Raw genomic sequence first — 25,592 nt, 5'->3', positions numbered from 1 at the left:
TACTATAAACAATATTATGATCTGGAAGACAGTGCATAGGGTAACCCAGGGGCTTTCCTGCACTCTTACTAGCACTACTCCTATCACTTGCATTACATGCATATACTGCAGTACATCAGTGAGATTTGTATTGGTGACAGAAGGTACTCTGCCAAATCCAACTGGGCTGATTAGTGATTACAGATTAGAGATTATAGGCCCTAGGCCTGTAACAATATCTCACAGACACATCAGTTTTTCTGAACAATCAACGTGTAAACATGTGCTTACGGTGAAACTGAGAACATCCAACATAGAGTAGAGAATCAATCTGAAATGTAAAGTGTTATCAAAAATGAAGCAAGATGGAAGCAGAGATGTTTGGGTGAGTATTAAGGTGTTTACTACTACCACTAATTCTGTAAGTATCGTTTTAATTTAGCATGTCTGGCCAAATGCAGGAAGGTGTGTGCGTGTGTCAGTGAAAGTGAGAAATGTTTAATCTGCTCTGCTAAACGTTTGCAGATTTTATGTAGGAACTGTCATTTATTATTGTTTTTAAGGCAAAATAATAGATTTGATGTAGAATTTGTCAGTTCTTAGTAGTGTACACTATGAAGCTGAATTCTTTTTTGAGGATATTTCTAGTCTTTAAGCTAAATATGCTTTGTCATGGTGATACATTGTTGGAAATACATTTAAAATTGAAAAACTGAACAGAAAAACTGTCAAAATTAAATACAACATATAACAGAGTAAAATGACATGCAACTTGTATTTTCTATTGCTTTTGTCTTTGTGTGAGCATCTTTCAGGTCACTTGAAGAAATGACAAAAAACCAGGCTGACATCTGCTTCCCAAAGAGAGAAAGAGACACGTGTATTCTCAAAAGGCCATACAAAATCTTGCTTATGGACATTATATTATTCTACTTGCATTTAGCCTTCATTTATTTCGCTCACACCACTGAGCAGCCAGCAAATCCCAGTTCAAAATGCCTCGCTTTTGATGGGAACTTATATTTCAGCGTAATGTTCATATTTCCTGGTAACTTTTTTCTCAGCAAGAATAACTGATTTTAAATTCCCCGATTGTTTCCTCTGATATTTAAATACCCTACAAAATCAAATTCACTCACTAAACTGAAACCTGAGGAAGCTATCCAAAATGGCTGTTCTACGAGTAAGATTCACTAAAACCCAGAGGGACAGGCTTGCCCAGGTGCTATGGTTGCTGAACTGGATCTCGGTGGTGACGGGCCTCATCCTGTTCAGTCTGGGCCTTTTCCTAAAAGTGGAGATCAACAAGAGGAGGGAGGTAATGGCTAGGCAGGAAGTTCATTCTGTACCAGATATGCTAATTGCAGTGGGGCTGATAGCTTGTGTGATAAATTTTGTTGGAGGAAAGATCTGCTATGACTGTGTAGACACCAACAGGTTCTTGCGCTGGAAGCTTGTGATGCTCCCTTATATAATTTGCACATTCTTCTTCACCCTATGTGTGCTGGTCGGTGCAATAATGTGCTACACCATGCATGAGGAACTGAAGGAATCCCTAGCACACGGCCTAAAAGATGCTATACGCTACTATAAAGATACAGACACACCAGGCCGTTGCTTCCTTAAAAGCACTGTTGACCTGCTGCAGCTCCAGTTTCAGTGTTGCGGTAATGCAGGCCACAGGGACTGGTTCCAGATTCAGTGGATCAGCACTCGCTACCTCGACATGTCCAAGCGGGAAGTGGTGGAGTAAGTAAGATCCACCACTTAGTCTTATCTTTAGTTTTAAAGATTAAAACTAAGATAAGCATGCTGAAAGTCTGACTTATTTGACATTATATTGGTTTTGTGATTTTCTTTGCAGCCGTTTACACAGCAATGTGGAAGGAAAGTACTTGGTTGATGGGGTACCTTTCAGCTGCTGTAACTTCAACTCACCTCGACCATGCATTCAGTATCAAATCACCAACAACTCAGCCCACTTTAACTACAACTACCAGACAGAGGAGCTCAACTTATGGAGTAAAGGCTGTCACCAAGCTTTGGTGGAATACTTCACCTACATAATGCACGCAATCGGCCTTATTGTCCTTCTCATCTGGCTATTTGAGGTTGGCGTTTGCTTATTTTGAATAATATCAAGTTTTGTGTTAGAAGTAACCTTTTTACAATTGACATTTTCTATGAAATACCAAGGAAAGAGTGTATAAATGTGCTTTACTTGCATGTTCATTCCACCATAAATGGTTTTCCTCCTAATAATCACTCTAAAATCTATACTAAACCATGAACATACAGTGTCTCGGTCAGTCTCATGTAAATGCTCCATTTTAATGAGACTACATATTGGTATTATAGCTTTATAACACATGTAGCATTCCTCGCCTTTTTTTCCATTGTCAAACTAACCTCATCTAAAGCAGCCTCATTCTCCACATTCTCTATATTATTAACAGCTCTCTGTACTCACTGGTGTCCGGTACTTGCAAACAGCCCTGGAGAATGTGCTGCTTCAAGGAGACCCCGAGTCTGAATCAGAAGGATGGCTGCTGAAGAACAGCTTTGCAGAAACTGCACGCTCTAGCTTCGACATCATAAAAAACCTGGGCAAGTGCAATCAAATTGAGGCTGCAAATGAGGACCCCAATGTAAACAGGCCATCCATAGCACACTACGGTCCTGATAACGTTCCTCCAAAGCAAATACCTGTGGTCAGTTAACCTTATCCCTGTGCATTTGTCCAAACTATCACTATCAGCCTGAACAGCTTGTTTTCTCCATTCTTATACTAATCCTATGAAACAAGAAAATGATTTTAACCCTCTGACTGGACTGGACAGTGTGCAAACTGGACAGCACATAGACATTTTAATTCTATTCAGTGCATAACAGGTGAGCAGAGAGCTTAGCACTCACACCAGTGATACAGGAACATGTCTAAACAGGAGCTATACATAATGACTGCAGAACATCTTACTGAAGAAGACTCACTTTTCAAATTTAATGTGAAACAGAATAAGTATAAAGCAAGTTATCATGAGACTTGATGCTACATAAAGTCTTAAATTCACTCTGTGATCACACTTCAGTCTTACTGTTAACTGAGTGATTCTGAGAATGCCTTCTGCAGCATATGATTTTTTCTTCTCATTTTAATGTTGTTTCTAATGTTGCTTTAGATTTTAGATACTGCTTTCATAGTGTTATAATTCACGAACAAGATAGATGCACCATGTGACAGTGTGAATTCAACATTATTGATTAATTAGAACAGCAGAATTAATTGTATTTAATCTCAAACGTGTGCCTTCACCTCAGTGCTGAACTAGGAAAGCTGGTGTGAAACTACCTCCAAAGCCTCTTTTTAATACCCAAGTTTAAATACTACAACACTGAATGAAATATACTGCACTACTTGAAGGGTTTAAAATGCTTTTTTTTTTCTTTTTTTTTTTAAATTAAAGTGACTGAAGCTAAGGGGCACTTACCTTAATTGGTTTCGGTGGAAGAAATTAGAAATACCACTAAGAATTTTAATCCATAAGCCTTCCTTATTTTAGTGTATAACATTTTGGTAGAAATGTCAGTAAAATATATCTAGAACTGTACAAAATGAGCATGCTAGTGACAGATAATTAGATTGAAATATTGATGAAATCCAGAGGAAGAGGAGGGAGAGACCTAAAAAAAAAAAAAACAATTAAATAATGAAAATACAGCATCATGTGAGATAAGGGGACGTTCAGAGGATTTCATTTGTCACATATCCTGAAGATAATGTAAAGCTAGAATGCTTTTGTATTGTACATTGTTACCCTGATGAAAACCAGAGTTTTTTTTTTTTTTTTTTAAACACTAGAAGCCTGTGCGGTCTTAATGAACAATTGGACTTAAAGGTAGCTCTTTTTTTTTTTTTTGACAGTAGCTCTATAGTCCAATCAACTGTTTTATCGAAATGGTAACCAATCCTGTTATTAGACATCTGATGTAAGCCAAGGCATGTCATTTTGCAGTTCTTACGTGACTCAAAATGCAAGCTGTTTGGGTAAAGGAACAGGAAAATAAGCGTGAATAATATACAATTGGGACTTCAGTTACCTTTCAAATACAGATGCACTGATGTATCAGCTAATAATTTCACACAATTTCACACGCTATCTGCCATTGGACGATAATTTAAAAACATCAGATGATCAGGGCCGATTATATCCTGTCAATCAAAAGAGGGCGAAAAAACAAACCCATTCATGCTGTGTGTAAACATGTCTCGTGTGGAATGACGACAAAACTGCAGTTTGTAAGCGCTGTAATTTCTGCACTGCTAAAATTTTACACCGGACGCTGTAGCAGTGAAGCGGGAGTTTCAGCGTCGAGTCAATTTTTTTTGCCGCGCTGCACGCACTGAATTAAAGCGCCAGTACACGGCTGAAAGATTTAAATGAAGATGAGTTGACAAAAAAGTAGTATATATATTGCACAGAAAAATATATTTGGAGAGTAGTATATTTCATATCCAGTTAATGTTATATATATATATATATATATATATATATATATAAGTTTATATTAGATATTAGCAGTTTCATGTCAATGATGAAGTAGAAATGCTTTTGTTCGTGGTGAGTGAATGTGACACTAACAGGAGGTTTTTTTTACAATTCAGTCAATGTTAATATGAATTAATAACATTCAATAAGTTAAGAAATCTTACTTTAATCTTCAGAATTTAGTTCATGTGTTAATGTTAATTTGAGTAATGTGTTTTCTGTTTATGAGACCAGTTACTGTGAAACAACTTATTGAAATGGAGAGAATAAAGTTTTTATTTGCATTTCCTTCAGAATTGTGGAATTAATTAGTAATTTAAAAGAAGGCATAAAAGGCAGAACTATCGGTATCGGCCGATATCACTCATATTGTCACTCTGGTTATCGGGATCGGCTGAGAAATTTAGTATCAGTGCCTCTCTACTTTCAAATAGTGTTGTTCAGAAAAATAATATGGTATTTATACATTTACATACATTATTTTTTAAATAAATGTCAAATTATTCTGTAGTATGGTAATTCATATAGTATGTAACATGGTGTCTATAACACAGCAATGGCCCCATGATTAAGGACACGAGAATATTTTCATTACAGTATTTTATTTATCCAGAAAATGACTTTCAGCACTGTCAAGCAATGCAAACGAGCGACGGCAAAATTAAACCATTTAATAATTTCAGCTTTAATTCTTCTGAAATTAATGATAAGTAGTGAAAGAGGTTAACCCAACCATGAGAATTTGAACTTATTAAAATTAATTCATTTCATATATACTGCATGAACCAAGTAGATATTGCCTGTATTTGCTTTTTTTGGGCTCATGATTATCAACTTGGAACTGTTTGTGTAGAGCTGATTTCCCTTATTTGTTTTGCTATATTTATATAGTAAAATATACTTTTATCATTTATTAATGTTTATATACATATTTGTGTGTTATATGTGGAAAAGCATAGCTTACACTGTGCCAGAAGTAAACAGTTGAATTGACAAAATAACTTGCCAAATGTACACGTTTGCATTAATTATACTATATTCTCAGTGATGCTGTTTTTCACAGAGTACAGAGAAAAGGTGACAAGTCCATAGCTGAGGAGGATGATAACTGGGTGAGCAATTACACAAAGTAACAGGAAGCATTTTCTGCAAAAAGTGCATACACAAGTAAGACACTAGAAAGCTGTCTCACTTTTTTTCGACTCTTTTTACTCGTAAATTACAGAAACAACTCAATGCCCTAATCATGGAAACAGCTGGAGCTGTACAAGCATGTGTCTTTCCTCACTTCACAGTATTAAGCTTCTGGATGCAAAGCTGAAATTAACTGAAAACAAGATTAAAAAGCAAGCAACGCTTCTGATTATCCCGTGCTGCTGCCATTTTCTGTCCAGAAAATTTTTACAGAAACGATTTTAAATGCTGAAAGCGGAAACATTACTTAGCAAAAGCACCCAGAGGACATTTGAAAGATTGTGAGAAAGACTGTCCTCCTCCTGAGCTCAGAGCATCTGCCACTCAAAAGCGAACATGACATTGAGCACCTCCAGACTGCGAGCAATCTCCTCAAGGATGCAGTGTTGCTGCCACATCTGGTGCAGCTTCCTGTACCGCTCAGGACACAGATGCAGCGGATTCCCACGGCTGGCATGACAGACAAGTAAAATTAAATCAGCAATACCTGCGTTATAAATAACTCATTAATAAAGTACCTTTGCTGCATGAACCCCTTATTAAACAAGGATCATACATAATCATTTAAATAAAGTATAAAATAAAAAAAAAACAGTTAAAGAATAGCCATCTTATCTGTAATATTAGGACCTACTTTAGCTGAGGGTCTGTTTCCCCATATTCATCGAGGTAAGGAGATGGATATGTGCTTCCACGTGTTTTGCTGGCCATCAGAACAATCTCACACTCTCTCACCCTGTTCATTAAGATATGAGGTCATGGTTTATTTGTCCTTTATCTTTCATACCCACTACATACGCATAATCGATACTACCTCAATTATTGATCAGTAAATTAAAAAAATTCTTTGAATTGAAACCACAATGTATTTTCTGATTTTTTTTTCAGCAAAACTAGTCCTGTGATTTATGCATAATGCTGCATTTTTGGAAACTAAATAAGAGACCATCCTCTTGAATGCATAACAATAATGATTTCTGTTATTGTTATGTAGAAAAGGAATTTACTATTATCAGTGCATCAAAAGCTATTGTGGACGAGCCCTCACCTGAGGAACATGCCTACTCCAGCTCCACAAGTGGCAGCATGGGCCGTGCAAGCTCCCACCTCTTCGCCATCCAGCTGCACCTGACAGCACGGGCTCTGAGAGCACAGCATGACCCCACAGAACAGACACAGCGTCGGGTGCTTCCGCTCATCATCCGATGACTTCGGACACCTGAACAGGACGAAGACATGTGAATTGCTTAATCTATATGCAACCCATGTGTTATCTGATGCAAATGACCAAAATAATAAGATACAGGTACAGGTCACAGATACAAAGACACAGAGATCACACTTTTTCTTCATTCTGCTCTTGACCTGTATCTGCATGATTTGTTTGCATTAAGCTGCTGCCACATGATCAGCTGATTAGATATATACATGAATGTACATGTGTACCTAATAAACGGTATATTTATTTATATGTACTGATATATGATAAATTAAAGGAAAAACTTGAAGGAAGAAAATGTCTTAATAGGGTGTTAGGCTGCCACAAGGCACTAGAAGAGATGATCTATTGGATCTAATCCACACCAACAAAATGCCACAGCATAACAGAGCTACCAGCTTTTTCCATTAATCTGTCACCAGTCTGCATACATATGGATGGCATGCTTGAAGACTTCTAATATGTTGTGCATATCATAAGTTAGCAGGCTTGGTAACATGTTAAAACAATGCACTTACTTAAAATGGCTGGCCTGGTTAAGCAGCACACTGTAATCTTCAGGAAGATCTATTAACCTGTTTCTCTTCCGTGGATACCTGTGATAGTTAAACAAAAAGTTATACAAAGTTCCAGGGTGCAAGAGAAAAAGCATGGAGTTGAAGAGAAGTAAGAGTGAGCTAACCTGATGTGCATTTCTCCCTTCAGACCTTTTGATACAGCTTCATTCCCACACCACCTGCAATATAGACACAAAGAAAACCATGCTGCTGTCTACACTTTCATGATAACAGATGCATAAAAAAATAAAATGAAGAGGAATATATAGAAATTTACTGACGTGTCATACCTCTGTATTAGGACTGTTGCGGTGTCCTGGTGGTCCTGGAAGAGCTGAAACAGGTTGCAGGGCAGAGCGAGGTAACTACACAAAAGAGGCAACTGGCTCTCACAGGACACTGTGCAATAAGAGGAAGAGGAAAGGATTAATCGCAAATCTTTGAATTGCCATTGTTTCATCAAGTGCTCATATAAGTTGAAAGACTCTGTGACTCACCTGCAGTACTCGACAGCTCTTCTGGAGCAGGCACTCCTGTAAGGCAATGAAAGAAAAGTGCAGCACAGCGAAGAAAGGGTAGAACACCTCTCTTTACTGTGTCTACAGTCATGGAAGCACATACACCAGACTTCAGCCTGAGAGAAAAGAAGAAGAGGAAGGGAGATGGAAGAAGAGGAAAAAAAAACAAACAAGAGTAATCAAACGTGTGAAAATGTTTACAACGAAGGCACTGCCAGCTCATGTGATTACTTGACAGCCTCACCCCCCAGCGTGTTGTGATACAGTAGAGTACACGGTTGCTGCTGTTCTGACCTCCTCTGCATCTCCTCCTCCTACTGCTTCTGCATTCAAGTCTGGTCAAACCAACAAACACACACACACACAATGAAAACACTTCTACAGATACTTAATGTAATACCAACTACTGATTTCATTTAATTATATTCACAATGATAAGCTACCTGAAAATTACTTAATCATGTGTGTGTGTGTTTCTTTTTTTACCCTGTGATGATAGTAGGACCTGTACTATGTGGGCCATGGTGACAAGGTGCACTAGATGGAGTTGATTATAAACAGTACTGATTGCTGAAGGCTGCAGGTCAACATTCTCCTCTTGGTACAATACAGGTATTGACAGAACTAGCCCCACCTGTGGAATGACAACTTTTTCTAAAGACTCATTCATGGAATTAACAGCCAATGAGCTGCCTAGAGTCAACATAAAATGTGATTTAAACCTGTTTCAAGCATATTGTAGATTTAATTATAATTACAACATCCAAACACACACTCCGTTCAACACTTACCAAGAGATTAAAGAAATCTACTTCTAATATTGTGGGTGTGCTTTCTGCATTAGACACAGGTAACAATACTAGGGAGAGACAAAGAGAAAATGGCAATCAAGTTTAGTATTGTTTAAAAAGACTATTCAGAAATTAAACAATTCTTTTCTCTCACACACACAGAAAGACTGAACATGCAGTTTTACCTGCTATCATGTCTGTGAAATGCTTCTGAATAACACTTTGAGAGCTCTTCATTCGCTGAATAGCGGAGAACTGTACCAGTGCTTTGAGACCAGCCAGCTGTAATACACATGTCACTTGCATCACACCACATAATCACAAAAAAACTAACAGAAACTACACACATGCATTCAGAAATGTCAGAAACCAACCTGTCTGTTCTGCAGAGATCCAAAGAGAGTTTTTCCCTCTTCCTGGAGCATGTTTTCTACAGAGAACATCACAGTCATGAAATTTATGAAATGACATACAGAACTGTCTACAGAGGACAAGGAGCATGATGGCATGAATGGGAAAAGCATCTCACCTGTAGCCTGGATAGTGTAGGCACAAGTGTTCCAGGTCATGACAGGTACATGAGGGCACAGCTCATTGGGTGCTGTCTGCAGACCCACCCTGTGCACTGTAGTGGCACACACTACCAGCATTTCCATTATACTGCTGGAGTATTTTGGCCTAACAGAGACAGAGCAACACTTACATTCTGATAGTTGTGTTATGCTGCATAAATAAACTGATTGTGCAGAAGAGAGTAGAGTGGGACTCACGGTGGCTGAACTCCAAAGCTGAGGATTGACCTGAAGTCAGTGTGCGTGTCCTCTAACAGTCCGGTTTCCTCTGTTCCTGTCTCAGTTGTATTTTCTAAACATACACACAAACATAATTTAAATAAGCTCGAAATGAAAAACATAACATTGCGTCATTACTCAAAAATTAAAAGCTTCTCACCGGCTCCTCGAAGGACTCGGAGTCCCTTGATCCGTGCGAGCACTATTTGTATCCAACGAGGAAGAGTGAGGAACTGACCAATCATCTCAGCACTCTCACTAAACAGGAAGAAGAGAATTCATTTGACAGCATGAGAGATACTGATAACAAATCATAATAACTAGATTTAGGGCATCTCTACACTTGATCTGAATATTCCATCAGCATCCTGGGTCACACAGACAAATTCATTCTAAGCAATGTTTTGCCTGCTTTATACACCACTTACACTGTGCACAATTTTTGCAAAATGAGAGATATTACACCTATTCAACCCTTCTTATGAATGTGCATTATTTATTTAAGCGGTGTTTCTTGACATAAATCAACAGTCCAAATGAAGTCTCAATTGAAGCTACTTGCTCAGATCCAAAAATAATTCAGTTTTTTTTTGTGTGATAGCCTTCACACTTGCTGCAAAATCACTTGGAAAAGAAAGTACAAGTGTAAAAATGGCCTTAATGTAGTTCAGAGATGTCATACTAGTTGAGTTTGCTGGGCTCCATGGGAACAATGGGGACCACAGTGTTACAGAGAGACTTGCAGAGTGGGCACATGTACTCTCCATTCTCCAGGTCTATAATCAGCTCAGCATGCAGCCGGTTCCTAGTGGTGTTCTGTACCGCCTCAAAATACCTGCACAAAGGATATGAAGCAGAAAAATCAGTGCTTTTGATAGTTGCTTTTTGTGTTCACTTTTCTAGGTGAAGAAAAGGCTCATATAGCTTTATTTGTTTAACAAGCAAACATATTGCATATGCAATGTGATATTTTTAGCATGCACTCACTTCTGCCAACAGGTGGCATGCATGACGTGGCCACAGCTCCCAGTGTGTATGCCCACAGACAGATCAGGGGGCATGAACAAGGGGTAGGAGCTTTCTGTCCAACAAAACAACAAATAATGTTTTATATATTTCAGCAAACAATCTAAAACTGAAGGTTCATGCATGTATTAATGTAATCACTGACCTTCTGGGGAGAGGGTTTTGCCCCTGCACTGGGTGAGAACTGTAGATCTCTGAACACAGGCAGTAAGTACCATGGCTGGAGCCTGAGCCTGCACCTCCTGTTCTTCTTGACAGAGGATGCAGGTGAGAGTTTCCCAGTCAGTAGGACACATTCCCTGCTTAGGCCCCACAGCCACACGACTCTCCAGGTCCATTATACTGCTGTACAAAATGGACACATTCAACTAAACCTGTTTTTTTTTTTTGTTTTTGTTTTTTTTTTTAAACTATTGGCCTTCCATCATAATGCCAATCTACAGCTTTTGGAAGTCTCTGTAACAAACAGCACAACACCACCCAGTGGTTAGTTTCAAGATTCTTGGGTCAGAAAACCAGGATGCAAATATTTGGCAGCACTTTCATTGATGCCATTTAGCACACATCTGATGCACTGAGAGTTTAGTTTATTTAAGTACAAGCCTGAAATCAACTGTAAACCTGAATCTGTGACCAGTATCAGGGCTTTATTCCTATGCTTTTTGAGTAGACTTCTCCTTACCTTTCTGTTGAGACCACTGGCTCGGCCTGAATCCCACTATCAGGCACATTGTCATACAGCATCTTGTGAGTTTCAATAAAGTTCTTCTGCATGGCAGACATCTGAGCCATGATCTTCTGTCTGTGAAGCTTAGCAGCCTCAGCCTTCCTTTTCCGCTCTGCTTTTTCTTTGTCAAGAATGCTCTGCACAAACACATCAAGGCACACTACTGAAGCAAAGCATGCTTTCAAGAGCCAACTAAAAGACAGCATCCAAGCTCGGCTGCATTTCTCAGCCGTTACAGCAGCAGAGGCTGCTGTATTTGGAAGTATCCATTAAACTTCACTGAGAAATGCAAAATAGCTTGCGCTATTGAAATCACATTTCTGCAAAAAAAAGTGGTGATTGTGGAGTCTTTGCAAAACAGTGCTACTGAGATTTCACCCTAAATACAGATTTAATGACTGACTGACATTATGAGCCATCTCAAATCATTCAATGAATCTGAAGAAAATGTGAATTATATTATGTCAGATAAAGTTAATGTACTGCAGTAAGTGCACTGAAATCCCACTACCTCCTCTGCCTTGGTCTGATTTGCAGCACACGAAGCAGAGGGGCTGGATTTCTCACGAAGGCACTTCACAATCTCAAACATCTGAACAGAAAAAAGAGAAATAAACAGCATAGTTACATGATTACCAAATATCCAGGTTATTAATAAGACTGTAAATAACCAGGTTATACCTGTAGTGTCCAATTTATCATGTCATTGTGAGCTTCAAGAGAAGGATGCGACTTAATTTTGGATAGGAAATGGAACAATGACTTCCCATGATCCGAGCCAACTTCTGTAAAGAAATGCACAACAAGAAGGTTGAATGTATGCAGTGTATGGGCCATGCTACTGACCCACCATTTCCCCCCAGTGACAGAGAGACGTACTTCGAGCTTTGAGACTGAAGTCAAATGTTACTTCTTCAACACTACAGGCCTCCAACTGGTTTTTTTCCTCGAGCAAAGCCTGGCCTACAAGATGCAATGCCTGGAGGAAGTACAGAAACAAATACACACACACACACACACATAAATCTTATAATGTCTACTAAATATTCATGATTACAGAATCCAAATAACATGCATTGCAGAATTACTTGTACCAGTACAGGAGAATAAGATAAAAGCAATGAGCGTCAACATACCCTTTGGATCATGGCTTCGGTCCACAGAGCAGAACGCTCCTCAACTGCCCTCTGCAACACTCTCCTCAGCACATGGACGAACACATCACAACAGAGCAGCCATACTATGCTGGAGAAGGCCTGGGTAAAGGGAGGAGGTACTGGTGGCCTAAGAGCTGGAAGGAGGGACAAAATTAGCATCACCCAAAATTCCCTCTGGAGAATAACACTGGAAACTACTGTCAGAAGAGATGTGTTGCATTTAGTATATGATTCTGGCTTAGTTTCTGAGGAATCTATTAAGCTTAATGCAAGACCTACAGTGGTGTTTGAAAGTTTATGAAACCTTTAGAATTTAGAACATTTTGTTTTAAATCAGAAGCGTAATGTTTGGAGAAAGGAAAACACTGCATTTAAGCTAAAAGGCCCTTATCCCTTCTATGAAATATGACGGCGATAGTGTCATGGTTTGGGCCTGTTTTGCTGCATCTGGGCCAGGACAACTTGCCGACAATGACTTCTGAAGTATACCAGTGAATTTTAAAGGAAAATGTCAGGACATCTGTCCATGAACTGAATCGTAAGAGAAAGTAGGTCATGCAGCAAAACAACAACCCTAAGTCATTCTTCTAAAGAACAGTTAAAGAAGAATAAAGTTAATGTTTTGGAATGGCCAAGTCATGTACTGCAACCATACCTTTGTCACTCCCTTCCAGGGCCCTTCTCTTCTTCTGTGCATCTTCAGCCTGAGATAAAGATGCACACAGTTATACAAAAGACAGGAACAGGAAACAGGGAGGAAAAAAAAAAGACACTGTAAGTATACACTGTACCTTGCTGTGCTGTGATTTGGTGTAATGGTAAAAGAAGGGGTTAAACTCCTTAAGACATTCCTTCTTCAGTTCATATAAACCATGACCAGAAACTCCTGGTTTTCTGAACAAGATTGTAAAATAAATTAAATTAATAGTTAAATAAAAAAATAAATTCAAAAAGCATAAAAACCCATCAAAAAGATTTATTTTCTATTTTTCATGAGACTGACTCACTTGAATGTGGCAACTTTTGAGATAACAGTTTCAAGCCCAGTTTCCTGATTTTCCTAGAATAAGAAAAGCACATCATTACATCATGTTAAATGATCTATTAAGGCAATCTTAATCATAAACCAGCTTATTTTTATTCTATCGCCAACAATTGACTAAATTTAAAAAAGTTACTGAGAGGATTGCTTACATTTTCGGGCAGGCTTTTAACCATGCTACTGTGAGCCATAGGTTCTATACACAATAGATGAATCACTTCCCTCATCGTCACATCCTCTTTAGTCACATTACTGATTCCAGGGACATACCGCTCACCTGTGTAAACCAAAAACCAAAATTCATAATTATCCCTCTGCAAAAACTGGTTTGTGAACACTAATCTGCTGTAATAATATGTAATAATAATAATATGTAACAATATGTTAAGCAATACAACCAAGATCAAAATTACTGGGAAATACTGCAGCAATGTTTTACTTTTCAAAAGCATGTTGGTGCTGTATGGACTTGCCTGTGATGATAATCAACAGGAAGAGCATTTCTTCTGTCAATCTGTTCCACTGTTTCTGGAGGTCCTACAGAGAAAATGACATAACCATCAGGAAAAATACTTTAGACACTTGGGCTTAAATAATTTATACAGATAAAATTGCAACCTATTAATGCCATTCATTTTACAATTGACAATGTTTGAAAAAATTTTATTTCATAGGGACCTTGTATGTTTAGGATATGGAGATAATGTCTAAATTTGTGTTTTATTTACGTCTTGTTTTTTGTGTGCAATTACCTGCATATTTTTCAAACAAATTTGATATAGCATGCTAGATCGTAAGGAAGTAGTTTTAATGTAAAAACTTTAAACAAACCTGATCTTTACTTGAGCAATTTCCGTTAAACACCTCAAAGAGCTCAAATCTCAGTAGAATTAGCATGACAAAGTGGTTGGGGTCCATTTTGGAAGCAGCAATCTGCAGGGAAAAATATCCGTTTTATATGTATAATATTTATTCATTAGTTTACTGCACATATTAAGCTATGGGGAAAAACACTAGAGGAGCCTGGTACACACCTGCAGCATGATGATGTCTTTGTCGAACATCTCATCTCTGCATTTCACATCCTGATAATAGTACACCTACACCAAAAGCAAATGTCAAGACAACATCGGTCGATTTCGTTTTGAGAAAAAAAAAATGTTGGAATTTGTTCAATTTAATCTGACTAATGAGGAATTGCAGAGTTTACTGTAAGTGGTGAGTTTCACACTGTGACTGAGTGTGACACTATGGCATTAGTTGCCATGTTAGAAATGCCATCTGCTCAACCATGCTGACATCAATCAGATACAAGATTGTAGATGTAGTGGATTGGTCACATACTTAATATATCGCATAATACAGTCCAAAAACAAAGCTGTTTGGTTTTTCTCTTTGTAGACTTAAGCTAGCAGTACATTGTATACAAAAACAAGTGGTCACAATTGTGCCTGTTCTAAACCCTATATACAGTCATTTTTCAGCTGCATGGTCCACTGTCGCAGGTGCACATTTGCTTGAAGCAGCAGTACAGCACCATGTTCTTTGCAAAATAAACCTACACTACAAACAGTATCTCTCTGTTAATTCGAGAGCTCGTTTTTTTTTAGTATACAGGGGATGAGAGCTCATTCTTTAACATATAGAGAATGAAGAAAGTAACCAGAATCTGTTTTGTAACTCCCTTCGTCCATAATTACCCCTATTGCCTGTTTACATAAATTCACTCATAAGTGATAAAGCACAGAAAGGAGGGTAGAGGGTAAACCAGTATGTGACATCATCTTACCTGGTTGACTAGGGAGAGGCCATTTCGGCGCCACATTTCCGCAGACACCTGAGCAGCTAGTACCACACAACGCAGAGGGAACTCAGCAAAAAAGGGCAAGTCGATCTGCTCCTGTAAAATATACACAGGTCAACAGTCTGATACTAACTGCAAGCTAACAAACAAGCATAACAATGGCAGGTCATATTAGGAGAGTGGGGGTACAGACATATTTTACGAGTTGCAAGATCTCACAGGATCTACTCACAGGATCCATAAAATCAGGGAGGTGAATTACAGCTCCTGTCCGACACAAGAGGACATACAAACCTGCAAACACACAGAAAATTAAACTTAGCCTGTTTAAATGACTGTTCTAAGAATACTAATGGTTGTTTTTTTATAATGTTTTATGACATTAGAAAACAAAGGATGCCACTAAACTACAATATCAATCAAGTTCATTTCCAGAAGCTCACCAGCCAAGAGTCTAGTGATGGGCAGGTGGATGGAGACAGGTTCTTGAGAGACTTTGTAAGAGCGAGTGTGAAGGATGTGCTTGCACATGTAGTGGTCAGTGGGCTCACTGTGGAAGGGCTGATTGGTGCAGCGCTGAAGCACACGGTAACACTCCTGAAAGGCTAGCAATAAAACTCTTTCCTGTAAAAGATACATAGTTTTACACACAGTAGAGTGATTATACAGTGACCCTGGATGACTGCTTCTCCAAAATGTTATGTCAAACAAGTGTTAACTAGTCAGCAAGTCACAGCTTTTAAAATATGTGGAGTTGAAAACTGTTTGGGGGAAATCAATACTTAATTTGACTAAATGTGTTTTACAAAGCCTACAGACTGATCTGGATACAAAGAGTCACAGCAATGCTTACATCAGAGGCGCACCAGTCTTGAAACATGGACAGAATATGGCGGAGATGGATCTGAATGGTAAAACCTGCCTCCCATTCTGGCTCCACCTCAATGTGCTGACTAATCTGTCTTTTGACTTCCTCCATTCCCTATCACAAGAAAAAAAATCAGTCACAAAAGTCATGCAACTACCTAAGCTCTACTTTAGGCAAATCTTTATCTGATGACTAGTACCTGCATGCAATTAAGGAATCCAAGAAAAACAGCGAAACCTTCCAGGAACTTTCCTCTTAACTGTTCAGTCCATATGTTGGGTTTACTGATTAGAATGTACCTGAGGGGAGGTGGGGGGGTAATCACACACACAAAATTACTGAAGTACAAGTCTTTTATATAATATTTAGTACACAAACCCAAAGGCTTACTTGAGGTCACGGAATATCACTTGGAACCTGAAGAACTTGTCAGAATTATAGCCCTGAAAATAGAAACGTTGGTTGCTGTCCAGATGTTCCCTCAGCATCTCCATGACTGTATCTATAATCACCTTTATTACATTGCCCTCTTCAATCAGCTGTCTGGCCTTAAAAGACAAACAAAGAAAGTAAATATTCTTTCATATATATATATAATTTTTTTTTTCAATTCTGTAACTCCCATGTGAAAAGATATAATATTACAATGAGGACTATTTATAAACAGTACATACACCCAAGGCAAAAAATTATAAAGTGCATATCTACGTTCGTGTTACTGTGTTTCCTTGCATTTTTTATTACCAGAGTGGGTACAGTGAAGATTTGTACAGACAAGGCTGTAATGGAGATGTTCCGCTCATGGTCATCTCTGATAAAATCCTCCTGTAATTGCTTGTAATGCTGAGGAAGGACACAAAAAAAAAAACAATGCCATGATTCATACAAGTGTATTACATTGAATTTTGCTATTATTTATATCCATGAAGGAATACAATGAACCTCTGTGAATTTCATGGCAAACTGCCTCTTGTATTCAGTCTCCATCAGCAGGCTACAGAAAATCAACTCATGGATAACCTTGCGAGCTCCTGATAAAAGCGAAAGACATGCAGAAAAATGAGTATAAATTAACATTACATTAATAATCTTCTTTTTTTTTTTTTTTTTATAAAATCAGTCAAACAGTAGGAGAAACAATCACTGTTTGTTCTAACGTCCTCAGAGATACATGAAGCCAGCCAACTGCATCTTTCTGAACGGCTGCTCATGCTGCATCACAGGGCAGCGTAACACAATCTGAGGAAAGCGCAATCTGCCCTTTTCCCACATGAGCTCACAGATGTTCACAACTGGCTAGTATCGCTGTGATTGACAGGGGACCGAGAGTATGCCATCTCTCCTACTCAGAGAACATGCCCAACTTTGCTCTCTGGGCTTCTGGTCACAGACGACGGTGGCATCATCAGGATTCGAACTTAGATCTCCCAACGACAGGGCGAACTCTTTTCTGCTGTGACACTCAGGAGCCCCCAAACAAGTTTTTTTGCAGAAAGAAACTGTGCTATTTAAAAAAGTTTCAATAAAACTGTACAGAATTCCTGTATGCTTTAGCTCAAAATATCACTTATTGCATGTTATTCTTTTCACATGCTCATGATTACTCATTTTCATGAAAGGTGCCAATAATTCAGGAGGGCACTGTATATAAATAATATTATCCAAACAAAGTTTCAAGGCATCATATTTTAATCAAAGCCACTATAATAAGAATTATTTTTTTTTTTTTTTAAATTAAAAACCATAAAAAGCACAGATTACGAACTTGCCTTTATAAAGTCTGGCATCACGCAACATGAGTCTGCTGATTAAACAAAGTTTACTGCTGTCAGCACTGGGCTCCAGAGCCACCTGGCAAAACACCTGCCTAAAGCCCACTGAGTGTTTTATGGATGTATGTTTGAGAGAGAGAAAGAGAGAGAGGGGAAAAAGAATAGAAAGCATCATTCACAAAGGAAACAAATGCAATGACAATCTTGGAAACGATCTACGATAACAAAACATGGTACATTGACAAGTTTCCGACCTCCAATTGTTTCACTGTATTTTTGAAGCATGTGAAACTTTTGGTGGGGGGGTTAGGTTGAAAAGGTGCATTTTAGAAATAATTAACAGTAACCATTTTAGAAACAACCACTGGTACCAATTAGTTAACCAATTCCTTGCAGAAATCAGAGCACTACAGTTTTGCTTCAATAATAACAACAACAACAACATTATGGTGTACCTGAGTAGCCAATGATCTGCTGGAACCAGGTAACCAGCCTGAGGGCAAAGGTTTGATGAGCCATGACAGCTGAATGAATTAGCTCCACTCGCAAGGGCTGCTGGGTAATTTGCTCTGAACTGGACTGCAGGTGCAATATAAAGAAAATTGTTAGAGTGGACACTCTGGTAGTCCTAACATCTGAGACCATGAAGGATAGAGTAAAGGATTTGCGTCCAGATGATAAAACTGTTTACCCTTATAAGCTCTTTGGCTTGTTGACAAGAGCTCAGGCTTCCTCTTTTGACCGCTCTGCGCCCCTGAATCAGGGACGAGACAAGCACAAGTGCTCCTTTATGAGAATTTTTTTGTTGTTGCATGATTAACATATAACTTTTTAAAAATGCATTAAATTTGCATGTATAGAATATAGTACCTCCTTGTCAATAAAAGTAGTGTACGCATGAGCTTCAGAGTGGTTACAGCTGATGGCTCTCTGAAGAGTGTAGATCACATGATCATACGAGTGGTGCTCATCATTGTAAAGCACACAGTAGTACATGTTCTCCTTTGACCTAATGACAATAATAAATACAAGTATGTTATACATTTCTCTAACATCAGTGAACAGGCAGTATATTTACTGACAAACTTAGTGTACAAGTAACACTTCTGTATCACTGAAAAAAAGAAGAATGTATTCCTGAGAGTGAACTGTTTAAAGAATCCAGTTTGTCTGACCTAGGTTCCATCTCTGGTGGAAGCTCATCCCCTTCCTCCCACACCATCAGGTCAGTGACGTACTGCAGCAGAGCCTGGAAGAGCATCTGAGCACGTTCTTGCAGAGCTGCCTCCAACACACACTCATCCTGAAACACACACACAAACACACAACACAGAGCTATGTACTATAGAATACTATCAAAGATGACTCATCAGTGATGCGCTACATAACCAAAAGTTTGTGGACACCTAAAAATCACACCCATATGTGCTTGTTGAACATCCCATTCCAGATTCAGCCCCCCTGCTATAATAATAACCTCCACTCTTCTGGGAAGGCTTTCCACTAGAATTAGGAGACTTAAGAGCATTAGCAAGGTCAAGCACTGATGTTGGGAAAGGAGGTCTGGTGCACAGTCAGCATTCCAGTTCATCCCAAAGGTGTTCAGAGGGGTTGAGGTCAGGGCTCTGTGCAGGCTACACGAGTTCTTCCACACCAACCTTGGCAAACAATGTCCTCATGGAGCTCGCTATGTGCACAGGAGCACTGTCACACTGGAACTTGTTTGAAATTATAATGCTAGATCATAGAAAAGACATTCTAGACAATTGCGTGCTTCCAACTTGGTGGCAACAGTTTGGGGAAGACCAACATTTGGGTGTGATAGTTTTGTGTCCACAAACTTTTGGCCGTATAGTGTAGGTTTCTTATTAAAAGCCACAAGTTGGGGTAGCTATTTACACAAGCTGTAAATCTGGGATCATCAAATGCACCACCAGATAGTTACACAAATAGTAAGTTTTGAGATATCAGTGGCCCTAACTCATCCTCCCACACATTTTCCCAGCAATACTCTATCACAATGAAAATGACATCATTAACATAGGACCACAGATTGAAAAACATACACATGTCAGTCTGTACAGGATTTCGCAGAGGTTTTTTTTGTGATTTTGCTGCAGTTTTGCTGTGCTTTTTTGTGGAAAACTACTTAACACTCGAACTTGCAATCACACGGTCTTTCGCAGTGATGTTTATTGGTAAATGAGAGTTGAATGCGCATTGTGATGACATCACAAATCTGCAGAAAACCTGCAGTAATTTAGAACATTTTTTGCTTGATTTTGCATTAATTTCTGTGATGGCAAAAATCGAAATCAAAAAATAACCAAAAATGCTACGGTTATTTATGAGACTGAAAGAGCTGAGCGAGAGATTTGAAAACGCAAGTATGAAAGGCCTCTGAACGGCCTACCATGTCTGCTATTTGGGTCAGTGGATGCTGGTCATGGTGTGTGTGTGTGTGTGTGTGTGTGTGTGCGTGTGTGTGTGTATATATATATATATATATATATATATATATATATATATATATATATATATATATATATATATATATATAATGCCTATTCTGGTGTTACAATGGTGACAAAAGCCAGGTCATGGAGTACAATGGACACCTGCTCTTTTCCAGGCAGATGTGACAACTTCCTAACCATAATCTTATCACCGAGTCAGCTGAGTGACAGGCATACTGAATAAAACCTCCTTCCAAGACAAGGTCCCTAAGGAAACGCTCATAACTATATGTCTATCGTCAAGCTTGAGCTCAGCCTAGCTGCTGCCAATAGTGAATGTTGTCTTTACACACTGTATGATTAAAGGTTTTGTATTGACCCTCGCTCACAAAGCAGTCTGGTGAAAAATTATTTAAGGTATTTTGGGGGCACATTTTCTTCAAAAATAAAACTTCTCCACTGCGTCTCCAGTGGCTCTGATCCCGGGAGTACATGAAGACTCTAAAAGGCTCGTCTTGAGACAGTGTTTATGATTTATTGGGAATATATTTATTAAAAAAATAAAATTTTTAAAGGAGTGTGTGAATTTTTACCATTGTACGGTGGTTGTGTACACACTCTGCCGAGCCAGATTTATGTTCAAACACCATTTAAATGTGAATTTTGCATAATAGGTCCCCTTCAAACCGTAACAAAGCCAAATTATGGTTATTTGATGCGATAATTTGAATTTAAGGTACGTCACAAAAATATTTCCTACCAAAAAAAAAAAAAAGAACACTTGAGTAACAGAGAGATCAAATTTATCTCTGCATGCATAATGTGCCATACATCAGATCTGATTATAAAGTTTGCTAGTGGCACAGGCTTGCCCATGCATCACACAGCCTGCTGTTTTCCCAGGCCAGCAAAGGATAGTGTGTTCTGTAATCATCCTTTGACCTCAAGGCAGGAAGTTAGCTCATACTAAGGAATGGATGGAAAATCAGTGTCCTAAGAAAAGCCTGAAAATGAGTTTTGAGCTAAAAAAGGAGGCCTTACTGTTTCCATGGCTATGGCGGTGCCAGAGTCGTGTTGGGAGCAACAGGGGCCGGTCTTCCAGGCTTCCAAATCGCCACAGTCACAGAAACCTCCTCCTAATGATGCGTGCATCTAAGAGAAAAACAGAAGGTTAGTAATATATCAGCAATAACCATTAAGAGCATGTAAAGCAGTACACTAAGGAGTTTTAGTAAGTGACCTTGTAGCGGTGGTTTTTGTGTACACTGTTCTGAAAGCAGTCCATACACAGCACACAGGTGGGGTCTATTGCACAATCCCTGAACACAAATAAAAGAAACATAAAACATGTGTTATGTTGTTTTATAGAATATATTTTGCATAAATGAAGTGTTACTGGCTTGGACATAACCTACCCACTTTAATATCTGAGGGTTTAAATAACATCGATACAAAAAGAAATACTACAGGAAGTCACTTTGCATGATGAAGTTCATTAACCAGACAAAGATACTCTACTAATCACTGCTTCCATTCCAAATATATTCCTAACACTCAATCCTGAAAGTAACTCATGTTTGAACACTATTTTAATGATGTTTTTCCATCACCTATTTCTACCTCTTTTAAAAGGTCAATTCTATGCAAATGTGAATTTTGCCAGCTCCAACCTGCAGGAGTAGACCGTCTCGCCCTCTTTAAAAACACGTCCACACAGCTGAGAGGAAGAGCCACCGTTTCTTTGTTGTAGTTTCTCCAGGCCGACACTAGGGTCCTCCCCAAACAGGAAGTACTCCAGAGGCTGCAGGATACATTCCTGTACTCGTTTCTCCTCTTCCACCTGCTGGGATTCAGCCTGCAGGCAATAAATACAGGGGACCTTCTCTGCCACATGCTGTCGTATTGCAGACTGCCGGTCTGAGGCCTCCCACCATTTCTGAAGAGAGATATTCGTATAAATTAATCATCTTATATGTTCCTCAGCTGCTGAATATTGCGTTTAAACTACCTTTTATCACCTCCGAAATATAGTTTGCCTCCCGTCATATTCTTAGACTTAAAGATGCAGAAACTCTTGTCCATGCATTTATCACATCCCGTCTGGATTATCGCAATGTCCTTTTTATTGATCGACCATCAAAGTCCATAACTAGATTAAAATATGTTCAAAAGTTCTCACTCGCTCCTCTAGGTCCACTCACATTACACCCATAAGTGTATTTGCTTATGATAGATAAAGTACTTGGCCCACCTTATCTATCTGAGCGCCTTCATCCCTACATTCCATCACAGACTCTTAAGTCCTCCGAGTCAGATCTACTCATTGTACCACGTTTCTGCCTCTCCGTAGATCATTTGCCATCATGGCCCTAAAACTTTGGAATTCACTCTCCCAAAACCTCCAAAATGTTACCTCTATCTCGACTTTTAAACCACAAATTAAAACACATTTATTTATTCAATACTGTGTCTCTTCTCCTAACATTTCTTGTTCTTCTCATATGCCTGTTAGTTTGGAATGAAAAGTGTGCTTGAGCTGTAGAAAGGCACCATATAAATAAAACATTATTACCATTATTATTATTAATGTTGGTCGCATGTAACATAAGTGTTTCCCACATATTGGTGGTACTGTGGTGCTGCGCCCAGGTCTGCTGCCAACTGCCCAAGTATATTTCATCCCATAAATAAACAAATTTTATTTTATAATCAATTAACAGAAATGAGCACGTCTTTTTTCTACTTAAGCAGTGACATGAATGCAGCTGACTTTTTGTCGATGGCGCAAACATAAGGTGCTGCTTCAGGTGTTAGAGCTGGGGAGAGCTGACAGTCGGAGGTAAGAGACCCCAGAATAAAACTGAAGCAGGTGATGAGAGCCAGCGTATAACTGCAAATCAAACGGTCTGTCTCTCATCACCTACAAAACATACCAATTGGTCATACACATCACTGATATCTGAATATATAACACATTCTACACATGATCAGCCCTCCTTCACAGCCTTCAGTCCCCTGGGCTCTACTGTCTCATGCTGCTGCTTCCTCGAAGACACCGTGCACCTTCTTCAGATGCTACAAGTCTGACATTATTACACTTGTATTAACAAGTTATTCCCACAAAAGTCACAATATCAGTAGTCTGTAAAGGATCTCTTTAATATCTGAAAGAGCCATAACATGATATTCTCAGTTCTCTATATATGAAAAAATGATGCTTTCTGTGTATATTAAAGTCTCTTACTATATATTATTGGTCTCTTTTGAAAGGTGGACTAAATATTTTCACATAATTGGACTGTTTGGACCTTTGCCAGTGTAACAAGTGTGTTTTTGTCAGGATGTTATTGATCAGTGGATTACTATGAGGCTTCATATGAGGTGAGTTGTCTCTGTTTCCTAAACGTTTGCTTGTATATCCGTGTCTGACAGACAGATGGTGATTGTAGCTGCTGTTGTGACTGTATCTCGAAACTATTTATATCAATCAAATCACAAGAATCTTAGCTTTCCAAAGATATGAGAACATGTACCTTCATACACACAGAAGCTGTGTACATAGCAGAGATTTGCTCAGAACATGGGGACAGCGTGCTGGCGGTCCGTATTATTAATTTATTATTAATAAATGATTTATATCCTGTCACATATTCATTTATAAGAAGACATAAAAGGCAGAACTATCGGTATCGGGTATCGGCCGATAACACTGAATAATCACACGCTAATAATGTTATCGGTATCAGCTGAGAAATTTAGTATGGGTGCATCTATAGTTATTAGCCTATTTGACATGACATGTCACATCCTAAACCCTCAGCAGCTCAAATGCAAACAGGCCTATAAATCTGTTCAACTTAATGACCTAATGTATTTTGTCTGCACGAATCTCAGGAAGAAAATCTCTCTGGCTGCAATAAATAGCCAAAATCTTATCGTGCACGTTTACATAATGAGTATAATATTTAAATAGTTGGAATTTGTGACATTTACTTGAAGGATTCCCTGGCTGCAGAAGGTATAGTCTTGTTATAGCCTGAAAACTTCTCTCATCCTGACAGCAATTCTCTCGTTCTGTTTATCTAAATGTTTTCTTCGAGGAAGATCATTTCAGAAGAAGTTGATGTGTTTCTCTCTTACTCATTTCCTTTTTGCTTGGAAGACTAACTTATCAGTGCAGTTTTTATGAGCTAATTGCCAGCACCTTATCAAAAACAATATCACTGACCTTCTGGCTAGGATTTCTATATGATTATTATTCGCATATTCAACTTTAGAATTTACAATTCAGGGGTTAAGTTTAGAATTACAATTTATCAATCTTCTTTCATATTGCATATTACCCAGAAGAAACAAACATATAATAGCCTTGTGCTGAGAAACAAAAGTGTTCTTATCTGAAACTACATTTTCACAGCGAGATTTACTAATATTATTCAGCTCGTGCTACTGATTAAGTATAGCAAGCTGGCTAGCCTGCTAATGCTACAGATGTGGCTATCGGAACCAGATTCAGGATAATGAACACTCGCCAGCTCAATGTACAACAAAGTCATGAAATGTAACGTATTTGTGTAAAAACAGAGCTAGCTACATGGGCTATCTGACTAGCTATACTCTCCTGTACTAGAACAGGTTGACGTTAGCTGCCTAGACATCTAGCCAGCTAGCTGTTTACCGAAAGCAAAAGCATCAAGCACAACAAGCCTGCAAAGAGAAGTTTATGTCGCACAAACCAATATAATAACACAAACAAACACAACACTGCCGTAAAAGGAAACAAACCATCATTAATGAAAACTGTAAGAATTGCAAAAAGTCTGAATTATTACCGTGCATAACTGGAGCGCGTTTACTGATTTTTCACCTTCCGCCATGTTGAGTCTGTGCGCTACACCACAACCGGCGCAGCCGCACCACGACAACAAGCGCAGACGCAACACGGCAACAAGCGCAGCCGCACCACGACAACCAGCGGAGCCGCACCACGACAACAAGCGGAGCCGCACCACGACAACAAGCGCAGCCGCACCACGACAACAAGCGCAGCCGGCCCGGGTTTGCGACAGTAGCGCTTTTTGATGATGAATTTTATTAGAGCATCGCTTTGTGCTGTTATTTGGTATTAAACGTATCTAATACAT

At 38.8% G+C, this 25,592-nt stretch overlaps 2 protein-coding genes across 2 annotated transcripts; one reads left to right on the top strand and one right to left on the bottom strand.

Moving 5' to 3' along the window:
- Nucleotides 1–640: 640 nt before the first annotated feature.
- prph2la (peripherin 2-like a) lies at nucleotides 641–3,832 on the top strand. Its single transcript, XM_053633426.1, has 3 exons — nucleotides 641–1,728; nucleotides 1,844–2,090; nucleotides 2,436–3,832. The coding sequence occupies exons 1-3, from the start codon at nucleotides 1,148–1,150 to the stop codon at nucleotides 2,697–2,699; spliced, it is 1,092 nt and encodes a 363-aa protein (XP_053489401.1). The 5' UTR covers nucleotides 641–1,147; the 3' UTR covers nucleotides 2,700–3,832.
- A 964-nt stretch (nucleotides 3,833–4,796) lies between these two features.
- Nucleotides 4,797–25,519, bottom strand: ubr1 (ubiquitin protein ligase E3 component n-recognin 1). The gene is made up of 47 exons (XM_053633114.1): nucleotides 25,281–25,519; nucleotides 22,119–22,384; nucleotides 21,689–21,767; nucleotides 21,490–21,600; nucleotides 19,168–19,295; nucleotides 18,863–19,001; nucleotides 18,684–18,746; nucleotides 18,448–18,571; nucleotides 17,990–18,097; nucleotides 17,163–17,251; nucleotides 16,965–17,063; nucleotides 16,611–16,768; nucleotides 16,420–16,519; nucleotides 16,206–16,334; nucleotides 15,796–15,976; nucleotides 15,585–15,646; nucleotides 15,338–15,448; nucleotides 14,583–14,648; nucleotides 14,380–14,481; nucleotides 14,022–14,085; nucleotides 13,701–13,825; nucleotides 13,514–13,566; nucleotides 13,298–13,400; nucleotides 13,162–13,210; nucleotides 12,486–12,640; nucleotides 12,229–12,328; nucleotides 12,031–12,134; nucleotides 11,861–11,941; nucleotides 11,305–11,486; nucleotides 10,768–10,967; nucleotides 10,584–10,677; nucleotides 10,279–10,431; nucleotides 9,757–9,854; nucleotides 9,576–9,669; nucleotides 9,335–9,483; nucleotides 9,180–9,235; nucleotides 8,991–9,087; nucleotides 8,806–8,873; nucleotides 8,501–8,648; nucleotides 8,259–8,349; nucleotides 7,994–8,130; nucleotides 7,787–7,895; nucleotides 7,622–7,675; nucleotides 7,458–7,535; nucleotides 6,769–6,939; nucleotides 6,355–6,456; nucleotides 4,797–6,170 (listed from the first exon to the last, which is right to left on the bottom strand). The coding sequence occupies exons 1-47, from the start codon at nucleotides 25,323–25,325 to the stop codon at nucleotides 6,029–6,031; spliced, it is 5,217 nt and encodes a 1,738-aa protein (XP_053489089.1). The 5' UTR covers nucleotides 25,326–25,519; the 3' UTR covers nucleotides 4,797–6,028.
- Nucleotides 25,520–25,592: the final 73 nt, after the last annotated feature.

The sequence above is a fragment of the Ictalurus furcatus genome, chromosome 9, assembly GCF_023375685.1.
Source record: "Ictalurus furcatus strain D&B chromosome 9, Billie_1.0, whole genome shotgun sequence".
Classification (NCBI taxonomy): Eukaryota; Metazoa; Chordata; class Actinopteri; order Siluriformes; family Ictaluridae; genus Ictalurus; species Ictalurus furcatus.
The sequence above is the reverse complement of the archived record's forward strand: the minus strand, read 5'-3'. Positions and strand labels throughout refer to the sequence as shown.

Coding starts and splice junctions, on each gene's coding strand:
- prph2la (XM_053633426.1), top strand. CDS start 1,148: ATGGCTGTTCTACGAGTAAGATTCACTAAAACCCAGAGGGACAGGCTT. Junction 1,729..1,843: donor TCCAAGCGGGAAGTGGTGGA/GTAAGTAAGATC, acceptor TTTTCTTTGCAG/CCGTTTACACAGCAATGTGG. Junction 2,091..2,435: donor TTCTCATCTGGCTATTTGAG/GTTGGCGTTTGC, acceptor TATTATTAACAG/CTCTCTGTACTCACTGGTGT.
- ubr1 (XM_053633114.1), bottom strand. CDS start 25,325: ATGGCGGAAGGTGAAAAATCAGTAAACGCGCTCCAGTTATGCACG. Junction 7,896..7,993: donor AGAGCTGTCGAGTACTGCAG/GTGAGTCACAGA, acceptor CTTATTGCACAG/TGTCCTGTGAGAGCCAGTTG. Junction 6,940..7,457: donor AACCAGGCCAGCCATTTTAA/GTAAGTGCATTG, acceptor CGTCCTGTTCAG/GTGTCCGAAGTCATCGGATG.